Source organism: Lemur catta, chromosome 22, assembly GCF_020740605.2.
Source record: "Lemur catta isolate mLemCat1 chromosome 22, mLemCat1.pri, whole genome shotgun sequence".
NCBI lineage: Eukaryota > Metazoa > Chordata > Mammalia > Primates > Lemuridae > Lemur > Lemur catta.
Genome location: NC_059149.1, coordinates 12919684 through 12941189, shown reverse-complemented (window position 1 = coordinate 12941189; position 21506 = coordinate 12919684). Strand labels below are relative to the sequence as shown.

At 41.1% G+C, this 21506-nt stretch overlaps 1 protein-coding gene across 6 annotated transcripts in view; it reads left to right on the top strand.

Annotated features, from left to right (window-relative positions):
* NRG1 (neuregulin 1) overlaps positions 1–16147 on the top strand; it is a 976611-nt gene extending 960464 nt beyond the window's left edge. For 4 of the 6 annotated variants that reach the window (XM_045535443.1, XM_045535444.1, XM_045535445.1 and 1 more), the window contains 5 exons: positions 4264–4366; positions 5901–6027; positions 7818–7948; positions 8732–8938; positions 11867–16147. In XM_045535443.1, the coding sequence (XP_045391399.1) occupies positions 4264–4366; positions 5901–6027; positions 7818–7948; positions 8732–8938; positions 11867–12521 (1223 nt within the window). In that variant the 3' untranslated portion in view covers positions 12522–16147. Of the gene's footprint in view, positions 1–4263; positions 4367–5900; positions 6028–7817; positions 7949–8731; positions 8939–11336 lie in introns of all 6 variants that reach the window. The other 2 variants (XM_045535447.1, XM_045535446.1) reach the window with 1 other exon arrangement.
* Positions 16148–21506: the final 5359 nt, after the last annotated feature.

The following is a 21506-nucleotide window of genomic DNA, read 5'->3' as shown; positions in this document are numbered from 1 at the left end:
TGGGAGTTTGACACAGGATGTAAAAATCATCCCTTTCATATAGATGATTTAATAGACATAGAAAACCCTTCCATTACAACACAGTATTATGTGCACAGACTTGAATTACACAGATTTTCTGGAGATATTCAAGCATGACTCTGGTCAGCTTCATTATCTTATGAGCAAGGAAATAGAAAACAGAAAGAAAGAAGCCTTGTGCTATTTGAGGTGGAAATTCCAGTGGTAATGGAATTAAATTTGAGTCACGAAGATTATCCAGACAAGTAATCAAATAGGCGATTTCACGCTGTAAACATAAAAAGGAAAATCTCCTATGAGTGTATGAAACGTGGGCATGCTCCTTCCCAAGGCCTTCATCCTAAATAGTTGGGAGAATAAGCCAGTCTTAGGGGGAACAGGAAGCCATGCTCCCTTCCCAGGGACTCCATGGGGCCAGGCCAGCCTGTCTTTCTAAACGCTGCGTGCAGCCCTGGGACATGGCCTTGGGTCAACAATCCAATGTCCTGATTACCAGAATATCTGACCCCCATCCCCCTGGTTTCGGTGGCATCATGCAGCGAGGCCACCCTTTAGCCACTGCTTACTTTTGGATGGTGACATCGCAGTCTGCACCCAATGCAGTTGCCGTAATTGTTGGCAAATGAGGCCGTTGCAAGCTCTAGCAGCCACAGGGATAAAAGCACAATTAATTGCCTATTTCTCCCCCTAAAAATTCCAGGAGAACACTTAATTTGATGAGAAAAGCCCCACATGTATGGGAACGGGCTTTTGTGCATCAGAGAACTTCTCCCAAGAGTGAGGACTACAAGAGGGAACACCCACATTACTAGCAGTCCACGTGAGGACAGTTACCTTTCGGGACAAAAATTGTCCTGCTTCTGAAAAGGCTTATTGGCCTTCCCTGCAGGGAGCGAAAAAAATCCCTCCATATGGATAAATTTCCTTTATCCATAACGGCATATTTCTCATTTTATCACTTTAGGGTCTAACTGTAGAATTTAATGTTGCTCTTCCCAAACAGTGAAGGAAAGAAGAGTTCACATATAGAACTTCTCCCTCTGTGAGGTCTTTTACAGGTTAATAAAGACCCACTTGCCAGAAGTTTCGCACTCCTGTGCCAGCCAGTGTGCTAAACCAGTACTTTGCGTCCTTAAAGAAAATCAGACCTTACGGGTCGATTAAAACTGAGAAAGATAAGGGCTCTGTGTCTTGGCCAAGCTGGATCAGACTGAAAAATGTTCCCGATCTGGACACGTTGGACTCAGAAGCATTTCTGCCCATTACGACAAACTCACCAATTGGATTCACTGACTCTTGTTTTCAGCGCTGTGTCTGATTTGCTCTTGCCCAATTGACCTGATACATGAGAAAACATAAGAGAAAAAAGAGGTTGAAAGAACCCGTTGTTTCTGCTATTGTTCACCAAATATTTTTCCTTGAATACATTCCTATTTTGGGGGTCACCTGATCTACCAAAGCCATGCAAAGCTCAAACAGAAATTTGGACGAGAGTTGTAGTGCGTGTAGTAACTGCTGATGTGAACGCAGAATTTTCATCGCACCTCTGTATTCTACGGGCCTTGGCTTGAATTGGCTCATTGTAAGACTTTTTACAGTACCCTCTGGCCTTTTTGGAGCTGCCTTTTTATTTCCACGAAATAATCATTTTACTGGAAAACGTGTGTCTTTCTACACAGCACAGGAAGGGATGAGCCAGTCCTCAGGTACCATTTGTTCGCAAACCCAGCTCAACCTTTTCTTCTGTAATTAACAAAGCAGCCAAAAGAAAACGTGTCCAAAGAATCCCTGAGAATACACGTAATGCCTTTTTTGTCCCCTTCATCCCTGGTCTGTGCCCCCATTTTTGAAGTCTGCAGAAGAGTTTCCCAGCGTTTTGTTAAGATAGGATGATGAGATATCAGTGAAAAAGTGTGAGCACAGCCTTACCATTTTAAAAGAGGACACAGTAGAGTGAGGGAAAGAGGACAGATTCAGGCAGGGCCTTCATTTTCTTGGTGACAATACTACATTCCTGTTTCTTCACCAACTCACCACATCGCTGCAACCCAGGGAGCCCTGCTCTGCATCCTGGCTCCCAGGGAGGAGGACCAGTGGGGTGACAGTTCTTCTCAGACAGATATACTCAAAGCTGATCAGAAGGCCAAGGTCAAGAAGGGAGGCTACAGTGGCATCAGCTCCCAGATGACACCTCAGAGAAATGAATCCCCAGTCCCGTGGCTATGGGGGAGGGCAGGCAGCAGACACAAGCAATTAACACATAAGCGCTCCCATGCCATGTCCTTGTTTGACTTTTGCTGCACCAAAAAAAAAAAAAAAAAAAAATCCGCGACACCAGCTCTGTGTGTCCTCATACATTGTGTGACACTCAATGCGCCAGGTGCTTTGCTTTGTGACCATGGCTTCCACGTGCCCGCGAGCCTAGGTTAGGAGTTATGCTGTATGGGACGGCCCTTCCAACCTCGCATCCACCTTTTCTTCCCATCCGAGCATCCCCTCCCTCTGGTTTTCTTTTCTTTCTTTGTTTTTTCCTCCCTTAGTATCAGGCATGCTGTGCCAGGGACTCCAGATGGCTCCTTAACTTTTAACCTTGTTTTCCCTTGTCCTTTACTTCCTTGCCTCCCTCTGTCATTCTGTCAGTCTGTCTGTCCTCTCAGTTTGTTTTTTCCTTTCCGCCTCCAACCCTTTTGATTTGTTTCCGTGTGATCTCTGCAGCATTCTAGTCTTTTACCCACTGACTTCTGTTCTCCTCCTCCTCCTGTTAATAATCAGTGCTATGTTAATTTGATGTGACCGTGTTCTTGACCTGTTAACTGGATTTGATGATCGTGGGCTTGGCTTGTAGGAAATGTTGTGTTTCGTGATAAGGGCCACTGTGTCATAGAAATTAAAATTCAGTTTTTCATTTCAAGCAAATGTCTCGCACATTGCCCTCTCTCCAAAGAGAAAGGTGCAGGTGCTGAGACTGCAGATGGAAAAGAGAAACATTCTTTGACGGTCCCTTGTCAATGTCCAGAGAAGACAGCTTCCTTCATGCAATTTTCCCCAGTTCTTGACCAGCCTATTTGCACTGTTTATTATATACCGGTTGAGTTCTCTTTCTGAGTGAACTTGTGAAGATCTTCCAATAAATGTCATTAGACTGGTTGGAAGCGCAGGTCCTAAGCGATCAGGCTCTCCATTAAATCAGCAAATCTTGTTAAGAACTTGACCTACCTTAGTATAATCAAATAACCCCCCAAAGAAACTAATTTGCAAAGAGAAAAAAATTCCGTGAATTACAGCATGATTGCATTTGGGGGCCAGTCGTACCTTTAGTTCAAAGTTCTAAGCGTCACACTTCCTCAGCCTAACCTACATTAGCTAATCTGCCAAGTTGGCCAATGTAGGCATGTGCAGACCGTTCCAAATCACATAGATCATTTGTGCTAGTGACTTCTTTATACAAATAAATTTGTTCTCTAAGTACAATTGGTGAAGTCATTAGAATTGTCTTCCAAAGGACCAATCTTCATTTGGGCCCCAGACTATCTTACCCACCATATTGGGTTTTCTTTGATACAGTGCCCTGCTACTTTATATTGTTTTGCTTCTTATGTTCATACATTACTGTTAAATCCTAGAGAGCAGGACTCCATTTACTTGCTAACTACAAGCCAAGTTCATGTTTGCAAATGTCTTTGAATGTGATATTTTTTAAGTTAGAAATGACTCTTTGTAAAGACCACTGGATATAAAGTGATGAGATAAAATAGCTGGGAAATACAAGGAGGCTGGGGGCAGGGGGTAGAGAGGGAGGAAGGAGGAAGGGGGGGGGGGTCCCAGTGATGCCAATCCCAGCTCCTTTTATGGGTGTTGATTCCTGTTGTCTTTGCAAGAGATTTTTATTTTTTTTTGAAAGATATTTTTTAAAAATTAAAAGTACAGAGTTTTAACCAAAGAGATATTTTATAATTAATGTTCATGATTTGCCAGTTTAATATCACATATTTAACTTATAAGAAGAGTAATTTTAGAGCATAGTATTTTTACGGTAAATGGCCCCAGCTGGCTTTTTTATGCTCAAAAACATAGTGCAGAGCATGTTGTACCTTAGATATGTCCGTAAATGTAAAGAATTATCATGTCTGTATTTTTCTTGTGAACATGGACAATGTCGTGCAGCATGCCAACTGTTCAGTCGTAGTAAGTGCTGGCAAGTGTAAGTGACCTTTGGTGACATCTGCTGTCCTCCCTTTCCAGAAGCGGAGGAGCTCTACCAGAAGAGAGTGCTCACCATCACCGGCATCTGCATCGCGCTCCTTGTGGTTGGCATCATGTGTGTGGTGGCCTACTGCAAAACCAAGTAAACCGCCCTTCTCCGCGCCTTTCTGTCTTGCTAGTGCAGAGACGGCTTAGACAGCCAGGGCTCTGTGGAATCTTGGGGAGTCTTGCGGGGGGAAGAGCAGGGGGTTGGGGAGAGAGTTTTGTCCTGAATGATGCTTTTTGTGAGGACCTTTCCTAATCAGATACATTAGAAAGCTTTGCCTGTACGTGTGAAAGTGTTCAGAAGATTCGTGATAAGTGATCACAGCCCCATGAGTGGATAAAGGGTTGGCGAGACAGACGTGTATGGAAGCCCGGAATAGCCCACGTGTGTGCGTGTGCACACGGGTACCATGCGCCAAGAGGAGGAGGGTGGGTGCTGAAGGTCCACTTACCATCACTGTTGTGGACAAGTCCAATTTACACCGAAACTTAGGAGATATAAGATCAACACTCGGTAATACTTGAAATGCAGTTTTCTGAATGTTACAGTAATTGTTGCCATTTCTGTCTAATTAGGTTGCTAGTACGAAGGCTCTCAAAGTGTGAGCTGCACAAAAAGCATCTCATGGGAGAAAAATCAAACAAAACTTGCTTTGAAAGAATAAAAGAGAAAACATTAAAATAGATTTGTGTTCACTACGTTTGGCCCTTAAGCTTGGTCCCCATTAACAAATACAATTACTGTATCACGTGAATTCCCTTCCCTTTTCTCTTGAACATATCACTACCACTTCAAGTCTGAAATGATGTTAAATGAACAGGGTTATTTAAAAAAAAAAAAAATTGCTTAGTAATACACACTTGCCAAAACATCCATGGGAATATTACCATCATCTGGACGTTGCATGGGGGAAGAAAAATAATATGCTTTCTTCATGCCACCAAATCAAGGGCATGGGTTGTGTTTTCTCAATACCCCATGATTCAGCGTGTTGCCAGAATTGAGTAGGTGATAGAGATGGCCTCCACGGAATGGACCTCATGGGTCTTATTAGATTCAATCTCAATATTCATTACCTAATTCTACAAAAAGCATTACAAGAGTAGGATCATGTTACAATTGTGCCAAAATCTACTGGCAAAGTATGTCCATGTTCTCACTCGTGTGTATGTGCTATGCACACACACTGCGGATAACCTACACATTCAAAACTCAGTTCATTTTCTTGAGACCCACAGGACCAACTATAAATGCAGTCAGCCTTATCGATTCTACAGAACAAATTGTTCTCTGAAATAATTGACCATCTGTAAGACTTAGGCAAAGATAGATTGATTAGGAAAGTTGAGATTTTAGCCAAATATCAGCTTACTCATTTTCTCCTTTGTTTTCCTTCCTTGTCTCTCAGACAGCTACATTTCTGTAAGAATCCCATACAGCCTTTTAAATCTATTTGCCATGGATGTGTGATCTCACTTATTCTGGGATGCAGTGGACACACTCCCTTCCCTCTTCCTTATCACCAGTCCACTGCCTTGAGTGACTCATAGGTGTTGCTAGAATAAAGATTTGGCTGTACTAAAGAATGCAAATAACAGAAAAAAATAAATACTCCCTTTTTAACATCCAGGAAACAACGGAAAAAGCTTCATGACCGGCTTCGGCAGAGTCTTCGGTCTGAACGGAACAACATGGTGAACATAGCAAACGGGCCTCACCATCCCAATCCACCTCCCGAGAACGTGCAGCTGGTGAATGTATGTTGATTCTGGCCAGAGGAAAAAACTGAGCATCTTTCCGTCTTTCCTCTACTCGGGCGCCTTGAAGTTTATTTTCTAAAGCTCTTAGGCTTTTAGCTGCTGCCATTAATCACCATGGCTTCCAGGAATCCAAGTTTTTGCCAGGAGAAAATAATGGGAACACTTTTTTAAAGTGGAGTTGGTTACTGTAAAACAGCACATTTCCTCTTATAAAGTGTTCATTAAGGGGTTGGAATAATAGTGTTGAGTTTGTTCTGCAAGGAGGCCATAACTGGCATTCTTGATTCATAATAAAATTAAGAATACAAGAATCAGAAAGAAGTTTTTTTTTAATAATGTGGAAATAAAAGCTACTCTAGTCTATAACTGATGAGTACAGATAACCAGGCAGACAGCTTTAGAGTTATTTTTATTAGGGGCACTTCATAGTGCCTGGTGATTTACAGATTCTGATTTCCAAAGGAAGAAATTAGGTTATGAAAAGTTCAAGTGGCTTATCACACACGCTTCTCAGTAGCAAAACTAGAAGAACGTGATACTTGCCCACTGCCTGGCTCTTCCTACGTGATGTCACGCCCCCCAGATGAAACATATCTGTAATCGTTCAAATATTTTGTTTATACTTTACCAAGCACTGAGCACCCAGTGTTTACGTACAACTAGATCAAAGGATATTAGATTCTGAAGAGTTTTAAGATATCTTCCAAACCTCTCTGTTTTTCTTTTCTTTTTTTTTTTTTCAGATAAGAGCCAGAGCTGGACTGAGATCTCCTGGCTTTTGGAGTATTGCTTTTTCTATTCTAGAATAATCCTTCTTGCTTTCTTCATTTTCCTCTGTTGTATGTTTTTTTTTTTTTGAATACACGAAGCTTGAAGAATATATTACAGTGTCATTTTCTATCCTATAAAAAGAGGAGGTATATTTTGAGTGGAGCAGATATATCATAGTCTGGAATTGATGGTTACTCAACTACCAGCAAGTCTTGTAGCAAAGACCTTCAGGAGACTGTTGGAAAAGAGGCTAATAGGTTCACATACTTAATTGCTTTCTTTCCCCTAACAGTGTTCGTCAGAATGTCCGTACAGTTGATAAATATATTCATGACAAACATATCTGTAATCTGTCACTGTGTATGTTACAATATATAAAAGGCAGAATGGCCCCCTGGATTACAGTTATGCCTCAAATTGCGTATGACTCTGGGCTTTAACCTTTCTCAACCTTATTTCTTCATTATGAAAACAGCCATCAAAATAATACTTTAAAGACCCCTTGTGAGCATTAAATAAGATAATCTACTCAAAACAGCCCAGTGGCATTTATTGAATGTTCCATGATTGTTAAATATTATTTTCATTAGATTCACTAAGGATACTTTGCCTCCCAAGAAGAAAGAGTGAAATGGTGCCCAGAATAGGAAATAGATCACTATATATCGTTTCTTCAAATCAAGCTAGCTGTACTTCCCAAGAAGTACAGCACAGATATTTGTGTTGAATTCTAGTTATGTTATCATTGGAAAAGAAATAGAAGAAATAGGTCTTTTGCTAATAAAATGTATTTGGGATTGTAGGACCTACATTGCGTATACATCGGAGAGTATTTTATTAACTCCATTCACCCACTCTAAACGCCAGAGTAGCCAGGATAGGATTTTCCATCCAGCCACTGGAGAAATGGAATTTATTACAAAGCACATGTGTAAGAATAGATGTTTGTGTGCGTGTGACAATGTCAGTGTTTTGATCTACATGAATCTCCAAGTTGTGTCTCTTTCTTTATCCAGCAATATGTATCTAAAAACGTCATCTCTAGCGAGCAAATTGTTGAGAGAGAAGCAGAGACATCTTTTTCCACCAGTCACTACACCTCGACAGCTCATCACTCCACGACTGTCACCCAGACTCCTAGTCACAGGTACGAGAATGAAAATATTTCACGACACTTCTCTTAAGAATGAATTTTTGCACGTTGCCTTTTGCTATCGCTGCCTAAGAAAGAAACGGGAAATACTTAATGTGACTGTGAAATGTAGAGTCTTTGGGCATCAACACGTGGAACATCCACTGGCTCTGCCTTTAATTGTTGTATAAATTTGAGCCTCAGTTTTTCCATTGCCAAAAATGAGATTAATAATACCCCATTGGAATGCTGTTCCCCATTCTAGAGATTATCTTGCTACACTGGGGAAAGTCTGTCTTCGGTTCTTTTTCTTTACAATGCTTAGAAGTTGACTTCTTGCAATAATGGATTGCCCTGGGAAATGCACGTGAGAATTGGTTAAATAGCCGAACCCTAAGTTTTCAAACATCCTGGCGGTATTTCTCTGAGCGTACTCTACCAAGAGCAACACTGGACTTCCAAATGTAGCTCATACTACAAAGTGTCTCTTTAACCTAAGCCACTCTAAAATAGACCATAAGAATCCTTAGTACAGAGTGGCATTTGATGAATATTTATTGAGTGCATGAACAGATGAATGGATTGTATCCTTACAAAGCCAATCTGAATGAAGACTCTTTCTCTATAGCAAATGTCTTTGTAGCAATTGTATTCCGAGAGAAGTCATGTTGTCGTGAGCTGCTGATGCATCGATCATTTGAAATGTTTGTCAGCATCACCTCCTCTCATTTCCATTTTTGCAACTAATTTGAAAAAATATATATGTATATATCATTGCCTTTCACATTTCTGCCCTAGCTGGAGCAACGGACACACTGAAAGCATCCTTTCGGAAAGCCACTCTGTAATCGTGATGTCATCAGTAGAAAACAGTAGGCACAGCAGCCCCACGGGGGGCCCAAGAGGACGTCTCAATGGCGTGGGAGGCCCTCGGGAGCGTAGCAGCTTCCTCAGGCATGCCAGAGAAACCCCTGACTCCTACCGAGACTCTCCTCACAGTGAAAGGTAAAACCGGAGTGCAAAGCCACTGCAGAGGAGAACCCCAGTAAGAGGACACCCGTGAGCACCTGCAGTGTCGCCTCGGGAAGTCTGCTCTAAGGGACTCACAGGGACGGCAGTTACCGTGCTAGGAGTGCCCCTAGTTGATGCAACCGTCTTTTGGTTTGACTGAACTCAATTCTTCTGAGCTCCTCTCGTCGTCCCAGTGGCTGGCAGGCAACAGACTCTTAAAGAGCTGCCATGATTTGCTGCAGAAGGTGCAGCAGATGGAGTTTCCACTTCTGGCTGTAGGCTCAGGCCCACTCGGGGGCTCGGTGTCCCCGGTCGTAACCGTAGAGAGATGGCATCAGTGCTTGCTAAGGACCCTCCTGTAATCCCAGCCTGCCAGTTCTCCCAGCTCCGCCACGGTGGGCGAGCGGGCCTCGTGTCCTCACGTGCTAACTCCGTCTTACCTTCCAGCTGCCGTTAAACCACATCAAGGGCTATGTCACTGCTGACTGTCGTAGGGAACAACTGCTTACGTTCCACCTTAGATTACCCCCTTTTATGAAACTCCAAGAAGGGATGAATAAATAAATCTCTTGTACACTGCACCTGGCAGTCTTCACAGGTGGTTTTCGAAGCAGAGATTGCCTTTGACAGGGCACTTTATTCCAGAATGTTTTGCTTTCTTCTGGGGAGACGGGATTGGGTTGGGGGGAGAGGGTTACAGCAAAGGGAGAATCAAGTGTGGAGGAAAGTAAACTGCAAGCGATATTCAGTAGGAATATTGAAGTCATAGATTCTCTTTATCCATTTTCACCTAAGCCGGAAGAAAGATATTCCCAACTGGTATTTGTAGTCCATCAGTAAGCTGGTCCCCATTGGTTTTCAATTCCACTGGGTTTTATTTTATTTTATTTTATTATCATCTGTCAAGGTTTACATAATGTCAAACCCACAGTTCTTGGCAGTCACACCAGTGGAGATGATTTGGATAGACTCTTTCCCTTCACGGACCAGGAAATACTGACAACAAAAGATGACCCATTCTGGGCTTGCAGGTCCTATAGAGGCTGATGTCCACTTCTTCAAGGGCCTGTCCCCAAAAATGGTATTTGAGAGCTTTATGGCATTTATGGAATTAGAGATTTCCCTGCAACCCATCTGTGAAAATGTTGGCAGGGTCCCAAACTGGTTTAAAATATTCATCTTTTTTTCTTTTAAATATTTTGCCTATTTATTATATATATGTTTTTTTATTTTAGAATATTATGGGGTACAAGCATTTTGATTACATAAATTGCTTTTGTACCATTGGAATCAAAGTGTGCCCATCCCCCAGATAGTGTGCATTGTACCCATTCGGTGTGAATTTATCTATCCATCCCCTCTTCCCCCTCCCACCTGCTTGACTTCTGATGAATGTCATTAGTCTTGAATTCATATAATTATATCTGTATGTATTAAGGAAGTCTGGCCATCCTAATTCAGTCTTTTTTGAAATGTGAAAGGAGGCTGGGGATGAAATCTTTCTTCGTCATCACTACATGTGATATTTATCCTGGAAGTTTGACATTTGCCTGCTGGGGTAGACATCCTTACCTGTCCTGGGTATTATACACAATATACTTGAACTTCAAGATCATAGAAGAGATAAATCACTTTTACATGTTGGTTGAATTTGACTTAGCGTTTCTCAGAGAGCTGAATTTAAGTACCCCCCCCAAAGCAAAAAGTCTGAAGATTCGAGCCCCAAATATTTCAATTTCGAAGACGCTTTCCCATTTTAGAGACAGCTGGGTCTCACGCTCATATCACTGTGAATCTCAGAAAAGCAGGGAAGTTCAGAGGGTTCCCGTTAGTGGAGCTCAGAGGATAGTGTCCTTTGTCATCACAGGTCACGTCAAATTAGACTCTGTGAATGCCAATGTGAAGAGAAGAGTCACTTAGTGCTGTACATTGGTAACATTTTTGTCAAGAGCTGAGCAATGTGACTCTGAATAAGCCCCATCTTTCTCAGTGCCAAAAGCCAGGCCTTCTTATTTTTAGGGAAGAAAGCAGGATGTGATGAAAACAATGTTCTCAGTGTCCTGATGACAAGATTCACTGAGGATTAGCAGACAGAACGTGACAGAAAGTAACAAGGTCCAGCCAATCCTTGATTAACTAAAGACTGATGTAGCTGTGGGTTTTGGAAGAAAGGGAAACCAAAGATTGGACGTAGCCTCCATCATGGTAACTATGGAGCCAGCATAAGCTTCTCTCAGGCTTACTTTGGACTGTCTTGGACGCTGGGATGGATAGTTGCAAACTGAATGTTAACTAGTAGCATTTCGTGGAAAAAAAAAATGAAAAGCACACAAATGTATTACACTGTTACCAGGAATAAATCTAAGTTGCTATGCTCTTTTTTTTTCATAAGACATAACCTTATAGCTGGGCTAAGGAGAAACAAGGCACACAGACCCAAATGCATGCAGATCCAGCTATCAGCAACTCATCTTAGATCTTCTTCCATTCCCCATTTGGGCTTCATTCTCTAAGACCCCTTGGCCTTTAGGAAGGTATAGTATTTAAGTAATACTTCTTTCCATTCCGAATCCCTGAGCCTTGGTCCTTATAAGCTTGAGAGGTTTCCAGGACCTAATACCCTCCTATCTCGGCTCATGTGCTTTTATTTAAAATTGTGAGATTGAAAATCCCCAGAGCTCTGATGAGCTAGGCAATGTAGCTGCTCTTTGCATGTATTCCCGGGAGGAAACTCTTGGCTTTCTAATGTTAGATTCCAAGGGTGCTCAAAGTCTTAGTGTAAAAGATTGAGAAGTAGTCAATGAGTAGAAATTCTGTTTTCTGATTATATAATATGGTGAACTCCGTCCCCCACCCCCGCCCTCCCTGCTCTGTGCCCTCTGATGCCACCACACTTACGCGGGGTATTCTGTGCTCACACAGGTATGTGTCAGCCATGACCACCCCGGCGCGTATGTCACCTGTAGAGTTCCACACGCCAAGCTCCCCCAAATCGCCCCCTTTGGAAATGCCTCCGCCCGTGTCCAGCATGACGGTGCCCTTGCCCTCCATGGCAGTCAGCCCCTTCGTGGAAGAAGAGAGACCTCTGCTGCTGGTGACGCCCCCCAGGCTGCGGGAGAAGAAGTATGACCACCACCCCCCGCAGTTCGGCTCCTTCCACCACAACCCCGCGCACGAGAGCAACAGCCTTCCTCCCAGCCCCTTGCGGATAGTGGAGGATGAGGAGTATGAAACCACCCAGGAGTATGAACCAGCTCAAGAGCCTGTTAAGAAACTCGCCAACAGCCGGCGGGCCAAAAGAACCAAGCCCAATGGCCACATTGCCAACAAGTTGGAAATGGACGGCAACACAAGCTCCCAGAGCAGTAACTCAGAGAGCGAAACAGAAGACGAAAGAGTAGGGGAAGATACACCCTTCCTGGGCATACAGAACCCCCTGGCAGCCAGTCTGGAGGCAACACCTGCCTTCTGGCTGGCTGAGGGCAGGACTAACCCAGCGGGCCGCTTCTCAACACAGGAAGAATTACAGGCCAGGCTGTCTAGTGTAATCGCTAACCAAGACCCTATTGCTGTATAAAACCTAAATAAAACACATAGATTTCACCTGTAAAACTTTATTTTATATAATAAAGTATTCCACCTTAAATTAAACAATTTATTTTATTTTAGCAGTTCTGCAAATAGAAAACAGGAAAAAAAAACTTTTATAAATTAAATATATGTATGTAAAAATGTGTTATGTGCCATATGTAGCAATTTTTTACAGTATTTCAAAACGAGAAAGATATCAATGGTGCCTTTATGTTCTGTTATGTCGAGAGCAAGTTTTGTACAGTTAAAAGTGATTGCTTTTTCACAGTATTTCGGCAAAACCTCCCATATATTCCGTTTCTGCTGGCTTCTCGTGCATTGCATTCTGATGTTGACTGGATGTATGATTTGCAAGACTCGCCACTGTCCCTCTGATTGCTTGTAGTAGCACCTGATCGGTATGTCTTGTAACAGCACATCCATCCAAATACTCCTCTTCTGTACAGAGTTTTCTTTGCTTTCAGAATACGAAATGAGTTGTGTCTACTCTGCCAGCCAAAGGTTTGCTTCATTGGGCTCTGAGATAATAGTAGATCCAACAGCATGCTACTATTAAATACAGCAGGAAACTGCATTAAGTAATGTTAAATATTAGGAAGAAAGTAATACTGTGATTTTTACAAAAAAAATATATATTATTCATCAGAAGACAGCTTGCTCTTCCTAAAAGGAGCTACCATTTACTTTCTTTGAATTTATTTTCTTGACAAAAAAAAAAAAAAAAAAAGCAACGGTTTTAGGGATAGCTTAGAAAATGGGTTCTGGCTTGCGATCAGAGTAAATCTAACACCTTCCAAGAGGACTGAATTTCTCTTTCTCTCTGGGGGAATGATCCAGCAGCTCACCTAGCTGAAGATCAAACCACAGCTGATAAAGGTGCAATCGTTTCTGACTTGTATTTTTCACTGATTTTTGGAACTCATGATTGGTTGTGTCTTCTCAGCTCAAGAAGAGGCATGTTATGGCACAAAAAGACCAGCCCAGACAGCACACTCCGCAATTTGTCTGAAATACTTCTAGCATAAAATGTGCCTGCTGTACATAGTGGTGACTTGCCATCGTAGGCAAATATTTCCATTGTAGGGTGCATAGAAGGAATAACTGTATAGGTGAAGAACAGCTTGGTGACTCAGTTGAAATTTTGAAGTTTTTTTTGACCACTCCTTCTCTTCCCCGTGATTTTTCTCTTGTTTTTCCATGTTGCCTTGATTAGGTCATAACTATGCATGAACATTTTCGTCAGGAATGGTCAATGTGCATGTGATTTGTGATTAGTAAGAACTTTCCACAGGTAATGATTCATCAGGAAATGTCAAGTGTGTTGGAAAGATTGCACCTTTACTTGCAGAAGTGACCCCCACGTGTCCTGACCTCTCCATTTCCAGCCTGAATCCCTCATTTTTCCCCTTCTCTTCACTTTTGCTTTACTGTCACAAAGCAAGACTAAGATTGGTCTAAACGTTGCATGTTCTCTTGTGATTGCCAATCCAAGGAAGGCTTATAGGTATTAACATTTGACATAACTGCTAATTCAGGAAAATAAGAGAATTTTTTTCAAAACATGGAACCCATTTCCTGCCCTGCCTGTTATCTGTCCAATCAGGGCTAGAGCTTTACTTAAGTTCCAAGTGGCCTTCTAGGAGCCATGGGACAGAATGGGAAACAGGTTAGCAAGGGGTTCATGATGTCAATGAGAGGGATTACTTCTTGTTTGGGGGTAAACTGAATGTATTTCTTCACCAAATCTTTATGTTAAAAATAAAAGGGAAGAAATGACACGCAAGTGGGTCTTCGTGGAAAAATGCAGGCTTGGCATTAGTCATGCTGTTATGTCCCCACATGCTTCTGCAGTCCACAGAGCTGCCTGTCTGCAGGTCCTTGACGTTACCCATAGCATTTGGTATCCCAAGTTGTCCATAATTGTTCACATGCCACCTTCTCTGTGTTCAAGGGTATCCTCCTTTGCATTTTAACCTACACTGAGGAGCCCCTGTCAGGTTGTACTGACTTCCTAGTTCTGCAGAAATGAGTAAGCTCACAGCATGGATGAGAAGGCAGCCCAAAGAGGTTCTCAAAACCATTTCAACATTGCCCTTGAAGGCCTTGACACAGTCTTAGCTATTTCAATAAAGAAACTGCTACCATGAACTAAAAACCCTAGAAATTCTGTTCTGAATTCTTTGAGCATTGGGGTATTCAAATGTCCCATTCTGGAAAATTTCCACAGTGAACAGAATCTTCTGTTGAGAACAACGAGCAACATTTTCCTCACTGTGAGAATTTCTGTAAATTTTCAAGTTGCAAATTCACGTAAAAATGTAGGACAAGAGGCAATTTTATTTCATACTTGATCCTGGTCACTGGTAGAAGTAGCATATTAGCTGGGATAGCCTTTCCATCCATAGAACAGGAACTCCTCTTGATAAGAAAGGCCAGCTGACTGCTCAGGGCCACCTGTGATGGCCACTTCTTTTATGTCGACAGGGACATCTTTATGATGCTTTATTGCCACGTCACTCTCAACCATCCCAGTTTCCAAGTTCAGGCAGTGCAGTGATAATCCAAAGGAGCGTGAACCTATATTCCCAGTATGTGGAAAGCCATCTTGGGTTTTAAGGTAGTAGAAATTGCCCAGGAGTTTGACAGCAACTTTATTTCCTGGGTCTGCAATCATATCCCACTGCGGAGTATGCAGTGGAGCATATGCAAAATATATGCAAAACTCCTTTGTTTGCACTTAAGATTCCTTTTCTGTCCCTCTTACCTGGTATGACTCCCCCCATCCTCCACCCCAAGTTTGCCTGGGCAACCTTCTGCCTTCTACAAAATGGCCCTCTGTGTAGGTGAATGTGTTCCAAATAGCAACATGCTATCTCTTTCTTGTTTCAGTGTGACTATCTTGATGTAGGTCGAGTTTATCCAGGGTAACTTGCTCAATAACTATTCCTGTTTTTTTTTTTTCTTTTGGCCTGGGGTTGAAGAATGCATGGCTCACATTGGTTAAAATAAGGAAGGCCTGGTCTTATCTTTTAGTGTTGGCTATATTCCTCCAGCCATGGAGATTTCTATCCTCAAAGACGATGAAACAAGGCAGAGAAATGCAGACAAAAGGAAATGGCCACATATCACAAGTTCTATTATATATTCTTTTGTAAATACATATTGTACATTACTTGGATGTTTTCTTAAATCATTTACTGTCTTTATGAGTTAATGTCAGTTTTTACTCTCTCAACTTACTGTGTAACATTGTAAATAACATAATGTCCTTTATTATTTATATTTAAGCATCTAACATATAGAGAGAGTTGTTTTCATATAAGTTTAAGATAAATGTCAAAAATATATGGATTTTTGTTTTCCTTTGCTTTAAAATTATGTATCTTTTCCTTTTTCTTTTTTTTTTTTTTTAAGAATAATTTATTGTTCAGGAGAAAGAATGTATATGTAATTGAAACTATTTGAAGAATGCACATTTGAAGGCCGTGAGGTACTGATAAACTAAAGAATTTATTATTCAAAATACTAAGCAATAAGTAATTGTGATTTATTTAAAGTTCTGTCCATTTTCCATGAAAGACATACTGCAATAAAAATGCTACTCTGGGGAGACCTGGGAGTGTTGATCAGCAGACTAATGCTTCAGTCTGTTGGACCAGCACCTTTTGTCTTATTGTGACAGTTGTACTAATTTAGGAACGTGTTCAGGGGACCCCGTGACCATCTTGTCTGTCTGTTGCTTTTGTCACACTGTCTGTTCTTGAATCATCTTCCGCCTACTCATTCTGTTGACCACTTTATTCCTTGCTGAAGGGGCCACACAACCAAGCAGTATGATACTTCCTTTTCCCTCCTTACACAAGCATGTATCAGAGAGAACATTTTAAGGCCTGACTGCCTGGACCTTGGCCGTTACTACATTCTGTAGTGACAGTAAGAAACTTCTTCAGACTAATGAAAACGCCCATGTGCCAATCTCATTTGATCACGAAAGGGAAAAAAGAAAAACGCTATTATGTTTCAAATAGTCCAATGGCCATGATGTCCAAAATGGCAGCCAGTTAGAACCTGGCTGTGCTAAGCTTTCCTATAGCTTCAGTTAACTTCCTTTCCCTCAGGCCCACAATTTAGCAATTCACAGTTTAAAAAGAGGATAAGGCTAAATTGGGTTCATTCCTCTCATTCTGTCTATAAAACAAATCATACTATTGTCCATCTAACTGCTCAGGGAGGGGCCTAATGCATGAGAATTTTCTCGCATTCTAAGACTCAGTCATGGAAATGAGCATATTTACTTTTCTTATTAAAGTTAACCTAAACAAAAGCCATATTTTAACAAATAGTTATTTGCATGAGACCTTTTATATATTTCAAGCATTTTACTCATTGTTCCAGATAAGTCAAGAGCTTCTGAAATATGTGCAGCAGAGGTCAGTGATCCTTTGGGGTACACAGTGGCCTGCTTCGGAGTTTGAGGGTACCCTGGGATCTCCATCCAAGTCCACCTCCGTCTATGCACACAACTCCCCTTACCTAGTAACAGCTCCACTAGTATCATTTCCAAACAGTTTGGAGGTCAAGGAGATTTACATTGTGGCTTTTTACAGAGCTAGTTTTTACTATTTCTATTACTACATTTCAAAGCCATTCGGAATCTTCACATTTGTGTCAGCTTTAGATTTTTATACACATACACACCCAAAATTCCAAACAAATGCTATCCTGAAGCCAATAAATTCTTTCACTTGTGCAATAATCATTCAGCCATCCATCCATGGAGCAGGTCAGGGAATGCACAGGATATTTACAAATTAAAGACTGAGACAGTTTCTTCAGTTTATGCTAAGGCTGTGTCCACCCCTCAAGTTGAAAACTATAAGTAGCTATCTTGGTAATTTAGGTTAAATTAATTTACCTTAAGGTAGGGTATCTGAGGTAAAAGCATGTGGATGAAGGAGGGTGAGGCGTAGACTCACATACAGCCAAATTGAATATCTGAATGTTTATTACAATTATTCTTTCGTGGTGATTGTCAAGCCCAGGCCAGTTCTGCAAAACCAGCAAATGATCTGTCTTTCCAACCTAATTAATGTCTTCCCAATCATTAGATTTTTTTGCTGTCTGTCCTGATAATGAATGACAAAAGGACTTGATGTCTGGGATGTGGGGTTAAGTGAGGTAGGTTTGAAATCTAGAGACTTAAGCTGCTGGAAGGAGTGGAAAGTTTTGATGAGTTTCTATGAATGAATCACTTTATCTCTGGCTTGTCTGCTCTGAAACTGATAGAATAAAATAAATTCATGGAAGCTGTTGCTCCAAAAGATTAATTTGGTATGAAATAGAAATACTTTCAGCTTATGAAAGACATAACTCTCCTGCTGCTACAGGAAGCAGCAATATTTCTAAACTTTAAGGTGATCATTTAATAGGGTAGCCACGCCGTACCCTGCAGATACCTTTAGGCTCCTGTTGACATCCTGGTACTACAATTTTTGGACCTCTCTGGGTAGCTGTTGGTTTTGAACTTCAATTGAGCTTCAAAACATCATCTGCTAGGAGAATAGGAAAAATATTTTGTTACCTGGAACAAACCTATCATGAGCTACCTGATCTATTTAAAAACAGACCGGGAGAAAGAAATCGATAATGCCTAAAGAAGACACATAGAATGGCAAAAGAGTTCCACTGAGGATCTTTGTCTAATCTTTGCCTTCAAATGAACTTATTGGAACAGAATTGAATAGAGGCATAGACCCCTCTTCACACCCCACAGCATGCCAAAAAGGCTCAAGAATTACCTCTGTAGATTTCAACATCTTTAATGGCTTATGTATAGGTTTGCTTATATACAAAGAAATGAACTACTAAATAAAAATCACACTTTATAATATTTTATGGCTGTAATAACATCCTTTATCTCTTTTTTAGTCTCTGTACCTCATGATATGATAAGAAAAATCTAGGCTCAGGGAGGTTAAAAATCTTTCATAGAGCCACACATCTAGTGAGCCGCAGAGATAATACTTACACCCAGGCTTTCTGACTACAAATCCTGTTTCTTTCTACTATGCTACTTCCCTCCCCCTGCCTCAAGGACAAACAGGCTTTGCATTTTCAGCTCTTCTTTATAAGTATGATATAAGTTACCTCTAAAATCAGCTTTCTTTTTGGAAGACTATGAGCCCTTCTGGCTTTGGTTTCGAATTCCTCCAGAAGCCAATTTGCATGGCTTGGTGATTCTATGCCCCTTTCCCTAAACTTAGCTTTTTAAGGAAATGAAATGTAGCCATGAGAATGAATCCACGATTTCAGTACACCAGGTAGCATCCTGTAGTGGAAAAAGGAGGGGCTTTGTGGTCAGAGTCCTGTGTCCACCACTCAGAAACTTTGTGAACTTGGACAATTTCCTCTGATCTCTGAAAGGCTGTGGTGTGGAGAGGATTAACACATGTAACGAAACGAGATAACGTCTAACACTTAGTGAGTATTCCAATTCTGCCTTCTAGATTTTTCTTCCCCTCCAGGTTCTTAGGTTTGGTAATCTACATTTCCTACTTCCAAATGATGTGGTGTACATTGCACACACAACAAATAAGTGTATTTTATCATTTCTCCAATCCAGGACCAGTAGGCAAATTCTTTTAATAATAACTGTGTGTTGAGAAGCATTTAAAGTTTTAGCTTTAATAAGTTCAAGGCATTATAAGTATAATCTGCCTCCAAATGCAGCCACACCGCTTCACGTTCACTCTGTAATTTTTAATGGCTTCTTGCATTAATGTTTTATTATAATTTCAAAGAAATTTATTGAACCATGACTGTAAAGTTTTCATAATACCACCTTCAGAAGTCATTGCAAACTTCTAGTAGAATGAACAAAAATGATGCTACATTGACAGCATATCTGTGTACACCTGTTTGTCTTAGTTTGTAACCGGGATGTTCAGACATATTTCATTTCCTTAAAAAAATATAATCCCAGCAAAGGTCTGTAGAGTGATAAAATTAGAGGAGTCAGTTATCAGATGAACTCCTAAATCTAGGAAACCACATAGCTCCCTGTCCTTCCAGTAATTTCTCAGGTTCTACTGACTCTTCACTCCATGCATAAAACAGGATATTTTTTTCCTCCCCCTGGGCATGAAGCAATTAATAACTTATGGATTTAACCTATATGGATCCAATCCTTTAAAACTTCATCCTACTTCAAGGGTGGTGGGTGGAATTAATCTCGTTTTATCTATCATCAAGCTTATTAGATAGGCATTGTTCATGGCAAGAGAATCTAATATAGTTAATTTTCCATCCATTAGCCTTCATTTAAATAAGAAATGTATTTTTTATTGAAAACAATTGTAACTCTAGCTCACCATAAACATAATTCATAAGGACATTTTCCTATTTTTTTGGTAAAGAAATAATCTTCTAGATGTAAATTTTGTATCCTTCTACTTGTTGCCATCATGAGTTAAGCTGACACTTGTCTTCTAGTCCCTGAATTTCACAAGGTGTGTCCTTTTTGCCTTACCTTGAGCCCTTCTCTTGAAGTGAGACGCTTGGAGAGTGTCTCCATGATTTGGAGACTTCAGGCGAGGATTGTTTTCTAAAGCCCTTCTTGTTTCTCATGGTTGAGCCTACAGTGAACTTCTCATCTTCTTCAGAGGAAGGGGCTTCCTTGGCATGGACTTTTGTAGCTAATAAGGTAGCAACATGACAATTTCCCTTTGGATCCAGGCTCTCTCCACCATGAAGAATGAGGCACAAGAACCACTTATTCTGAGCTCCCCAAGTCCCTGTAACTGGGTTCTTTCCCATTATGAGATCATTCTGCTCTCACACAAAGATTCCATCTTCCCTTCAAAAATAATCTCTTTTTTTTTTTTTTGAAAAACAAAGACCTCCCTGTATAGCCCTTCTCTTCCTGGCTCTTCCCTTTACGAATACCTCTAATTTCAAAATACCTGAAGTCATAAGACCGTACAACTTCAGACTTTGAACAGAAATTGAGTCAGAAATTATTGGGTTTAAAGAGGATGTAAAGTAATTTTATTCAACTAGGAAGTCTTCCTTGATTAGCTGTGGGCCCTTTAGAAAGTTCGAGGGCAGAGTCACAGAGCATTACATCTTTTCCGTGATTTGCTCAACCGAAAACTTCTCTTTCACAACATGAGAAGATGCCAACTCCACCCTATATTTTGGACTCTGTCCAAACTGTCAGATCTCTAGCCTGGGATGTGAAGGGGAGGACCTTGAGTCCTCCCTGTTGAGGTGTTTGTGCAGAGTTAATGAGAGGGACGGCTCCACTCAGGGTCAAAATCATGTCATTTATCAAGCAAAGGAGCAATTAAGGGAACTATCCCCTCCCTGGTTAATAGAGCCACATGTCGCCCACTGACTAAACCTGAGCAATAGTCTAGATTTTTTTCATCCACATCTAATTGGTGACACTAGTGATTGTATTAATACCAACAATATGTCAAATAGACCCATTGGCTTCTTCACAACCTCACTGCTTCAGCTCTTGTTTGTGCTTGCCCTTCTCATCTCGCCCTGGGCCCCACTAGCCTCCTGACTGATCTGCTTCCTTCAGCTTCCCTGGGCCATCCTTCACGTTCTTCTAGAAGGTTCTCTCTAACTTGCAAACCTTATTGTGCCAGTCTCCTGATTCTAACCTTTCCATGGCCCCCAGCCTGACATGGGAGGCCTTTCATAGTCTGGCTTCTGCCAAACACTTGTCACTTGTCTCCCATTCTTCATTCTAATCTTATGATTTTTCTATTTCCCAAATACACCACACCAGTGTTTATTCAGCCCTAGTCATTGGCATACCAGCTTTATGATTATTGACATATTCATGTACCACCTGTATTTTTTTTGCATATTGTTTATTTTTAATTGATTGCATTTTTAACTAAAATAAAGTCATTTCAACTGAAACTTTGTATCAATGCTGTGAATGAAAAACTGAGCT